The following is a 4,052-nucleotide window of genomic DNA, read 5'->3' as shown; positions in this document are numbered from 1 at the left end:
AGAAACAACTGTGGTTCAGTTTAATTGATTTGTTTAATCAATTGTTAGTTAATCAGGTTTTTAAAAGAAAAAAAATATCGATCAAATAAAACTAACAAAAAAAAGGTAAATAGAACTTTTAACATATATTAAAACGATTAAAAAATTTGTGATGTGCCATTATTAGTACAGTTATTATTTTAAAAAAAAACATTTTAATTTGATTTCTTTCTGACATTTTCAATTTAACACAGAATAAAATTTGTTAGCCTAGAAAACAGACCTATTTTAATAATAAAGACATGTTCAACAGGCAACAAAACTAAGAAAATTACAAAAGTATAAAAAGAGCAATGATACTGAATTTTAATTCTGTGAAAAGAAAGCTCAAACCAAATTAAATTTACTTGTTTCTATTTGATAAAAGAAAGTACATGGTGGGTGCATCAATTGTTGTGGATATTGTAAATCCTGTTGGTAAATAATGCATTTTTTTTCTTTCTTTTTTTTTGTGATTGCACTTGGACAAATATTTTTACAGATACTTTAATTCCAAAGTAAAAGTATATGTATTAAATTTCATATATGCCAACATTATAATCTGAAACAGAGCCATTATTTTACAAATAATTAACATTAGAATTACCAGAGATTGACAGATAGTTTCCATCGGTTATCAAACAGTAATTTTGACTGGTCTGATAGTTCTAGTGTCAAGAAGTCAGGCCTTTATTTACTTTTTTGTGAAAACAATAACACAATACTTTTTTTAACACCTTTTACTCTGATATATGAAAATAGAAAACTGATCTGTATAAAATTTCATGCATTTTCAAAGCAGCATTTTTTTAGTTATTATTTTTTAGAAAGTATTTTAAACTAACAGTATGTTAAAAATGTTTTCTATGTTTCAAATAAAACAAATGATCAAAGATTATATTAGAAACAAGATAATTTTATGTTTAGTTGGTTTATGAAATTTTTATCATAAATTTAAAAAAATCTACTAACAAACTAAAAACTTAAATTTCCTACATTTGCATTTTTTCTGCACATTCTTTAAAATAAATTTTATTTCTTTAAGAACTAACTTTTTTCAAAGAGAGGAAAAAAAAACGATTTCAAAATTTCAACTAAGTCAGTTTGTTAAATGATAGTACAAAACTTTGTTGATAAAAAAATGAACTAATAGCGAATTTAAGATTAAAAAAAAATCTAATTAAATCCAACTACATACATAAAATGTAAGTTAATAAGAAATAAAGGAAAATTAAGATATTCAACATTTAGGAGAGAAAATTTTTTGAAAATTTTGTATTTCAATTTATTTATTTATTATTTTAAATCAATATTACCCAGGAGGACTTTAACTTACAACTTGTTAGAACTTTGCTCTAAAATTAACAGCCATCCGAATTTGTTTATTAAAATATTAAGAATATATTAGCAGAACTGATGTTTATTAGATAACTCAAATTATGATATATAACAGCAATATTAGAACTATATTAAATAGCAATATATATATATACATAACTTTTACTTATGTCTTCATGATCTATTATTTTATAAATCTTTAAACCATATTAGCATTTACAAATTCAAATTAGCTGTATGAGATAAAATTTCCATTTTAACTTTTCTCAAACATACAAATTAATTATAGATATTAAAGAATTCAAATAGTACTTGTACACTAATAGCTTTCAAGTAATTAATTGCTAAAAGAAATTCTGATTATGCTTGTCAATGTTATATGATTAGTACTCAAGTCCAATTCAAACAAATAATTCTTAAAATCTCCTTAAATATGGCACATATATTAAATGTAATGCAAAGTGGGGAAAAAAATATTTATAATTTTGCAATGAAAACGTATATAGTTTACATTAAATCTTTAATAATAATTACATATTATATGCTTAGTAAATTAAATAAGAGATTATAAGGATGCTATTTTCAAATTTTACTATTGGCTGTATGGCAGAATAAATTTATATAATCACAATTTCTGTTCACTTAAAAAACAATACAAAAAGCAAAGAAATAAAATCAGTAAATGATCTCATTTTTTTTTAATAACAAACAATCAAGCTAAAGGAACAAGAACTCATTTCAAGCAATCTAGAACATTACTTGAGGTCTAAAATGTGGCTGCAGTTTATTCATTTTCATACTCAGTTTTAAATTATAGCGTTGTTTCATGTTCTGAGCATAAGATATATCACGAGCAACTTTTAAAGCAAGTGGTCCACTTGTCCCAGTGTATCCTAAAGATTTATATTGTTGTAACACTCTCTTCACCTTCTGTTGTGTATCAGAATTCACAGGTTTCAAATTTTGTTTATAATATACGGCTAATGAACGATGCCCAAGAACTGCTCCAGATGGTAATTTTACTTCGTAATCTGCATCTTTTAACAGCTTTTCAATGCTTCCTTCTTCTTCATCAGAACCATCATATTCTTCCATTTCATCATATTCTTCAGCCTCATCAAACTCTCCAATTTCTTCAAATTCTTCAGCATCAATATCTTCTTCTTGATAAAATCGCTTATAAGCAGACTTGGCTTTTCCTTCAAACAGAATTTTGCAATGTCCTTTATCAATCATATGCTTTTTGAGTGATTCTACAGTTCTGAACTGTTTACCTCTTCCATTGCACCACAAGCAAATTCCAAAATGTATCTTGACGGCTAAAAATCCTATAAATTTATCAAGATGCACTAATTTTTCTCTTTCAGGAATGAAAAATGAATGCACTTCCTTCATATGTGTAACATTATCTTCTGTAGATTGACTTTGATGGTTACAAAATAAACAGTCATTGGTTTCTACAGTAAGAGTTCCTTCAGTTATTACTTTCTCGTCATCATCACTATCATCGCAACTTTCCCATTCTCCATCATCATCATCATCTATATTCATGTCATTTTCCACCGCTTTAGGTTTGTCTATCTTTTTATCATCAGAACATGCACCCACTTTGCTTGCTTTTTTATCATCAATGCGAACTTCTTTGCTAGACTTTTTATCCTTATCCTTAGCGAACTCACTCAAACTATCAAGATGTTTTTTAGACTTTAAATGATTATTCTTGGCATTTTCAGTAGAGAAATGTTTATTACAGACATCACAACGCAACGACAACCTTTTATCATTACCTTGAATTTCTTTGGTGGATTCAGCTCTCTTTTCGAATTCCTCTTTAGTAATGGATGGCAATTCAGCTAATCTTCTTTTCAAATTATAGCGATGCCAGTCACTTTTATAATGTTCTTGATGAAGCTCAGGAACTGAAAAAACTACATTACAAGATAAACAAGTAAGAGACATTTTTGAATACTTCAAGACAATGAAATCCTATAAAAATGCTGTTTAGCGAGGATACACGAGGTTTATTTACATCACTCAAAACAATTTGCAATGGACACGCAATACAATAACAAGGAAAATCATAACCGTGTTATTGAAAGGCCTGGACAATAGCTGTTAATATTTTATTTTAAAACCGCCTCATTCGCATAGTGATAAATTTGGTTAAGAGAACCGACTCGTGTTTATGTAATACATGTTAAAGACTAAGGTTCAATTAAATTAAGATATTATTGCGCATCTTGCAGGAAAAGAAAGCGTGACAGGATAGCATAAGTTGTTAAATATTAAAGTGTATATTCATTTGTAACTTTATAATTTGAAATGACTCCCTTGAAGCATCGGATATATGATAGATCTTTGGAAATCAAATTCCATAATGAAAATAATCTGTCTAATTTCTTCTGATATTAATACAAGAAGTAAATTAACTATTACTTGAAATTATTAATATCAGATGATTAAATTTATGTAATGAAGCAAAATCGTTATCTAAAAATATATACTCTTTAAAAATTCATTTCCTCTTTCACGAAGCCTACAGCCATGGCTTCCTGTTTTTATTTTCACCTTCAATATCGAAGGTTGATGTAATCTGTATTTCTGATTGACTTCAAATAGCACCCATGTTTTCTAGATCAAATGTTAAACAATTGATCAAACAAGTAATGATCATTATCAATATAGCCGTCTATTTT

The 4,052-nt window shown here is 27.1% G+C and overlaps 1 protein-coding gene across 1 annotated transcript; it reads right to left on the bottom strand.

The window, feature by feature from the left end:
• Positions 1-2,026: 2,026 nt before the first annotated feature.
• Positions 2,027-3,422, bottom strand: LOC129973075 (cytoplasmic 60S subunit biogenesis factor ZNF622-like). The gene has a single exon (XM_056087451.1). It carries the CDS (start codon positions 3,313-3,315, stop codon positions 2,104-2,106), a length of 1,212 nt encoding a protein of 403 aa, XP_055943426.1. The 5' UTR covers positions 3,316-3,422; the 3' UTR covers positions 2,027-2,103.
• Positions 3,423-4,052: the final 630 nt, after the last annotated feature.

Source organism: Argiope bruennichi, chromosome 6, assembly GCF_947563725.1.
Source record: "Argiope bruennichi chromosome 6, qqArgBrue1.1, whole genome shotgun sequence".
In the NCBI taxonomy this organism is placed as follows: Eukaryota; Metazoa; Arthropoda; class Arachnida; order Araneae; family Araneidae; genus Argiope; species Argiope bruennichi.
Note: the sequence above shows the minus strand (reverse complement) of the source record. Positions and strands in the feature narration are given on the sequence as shown.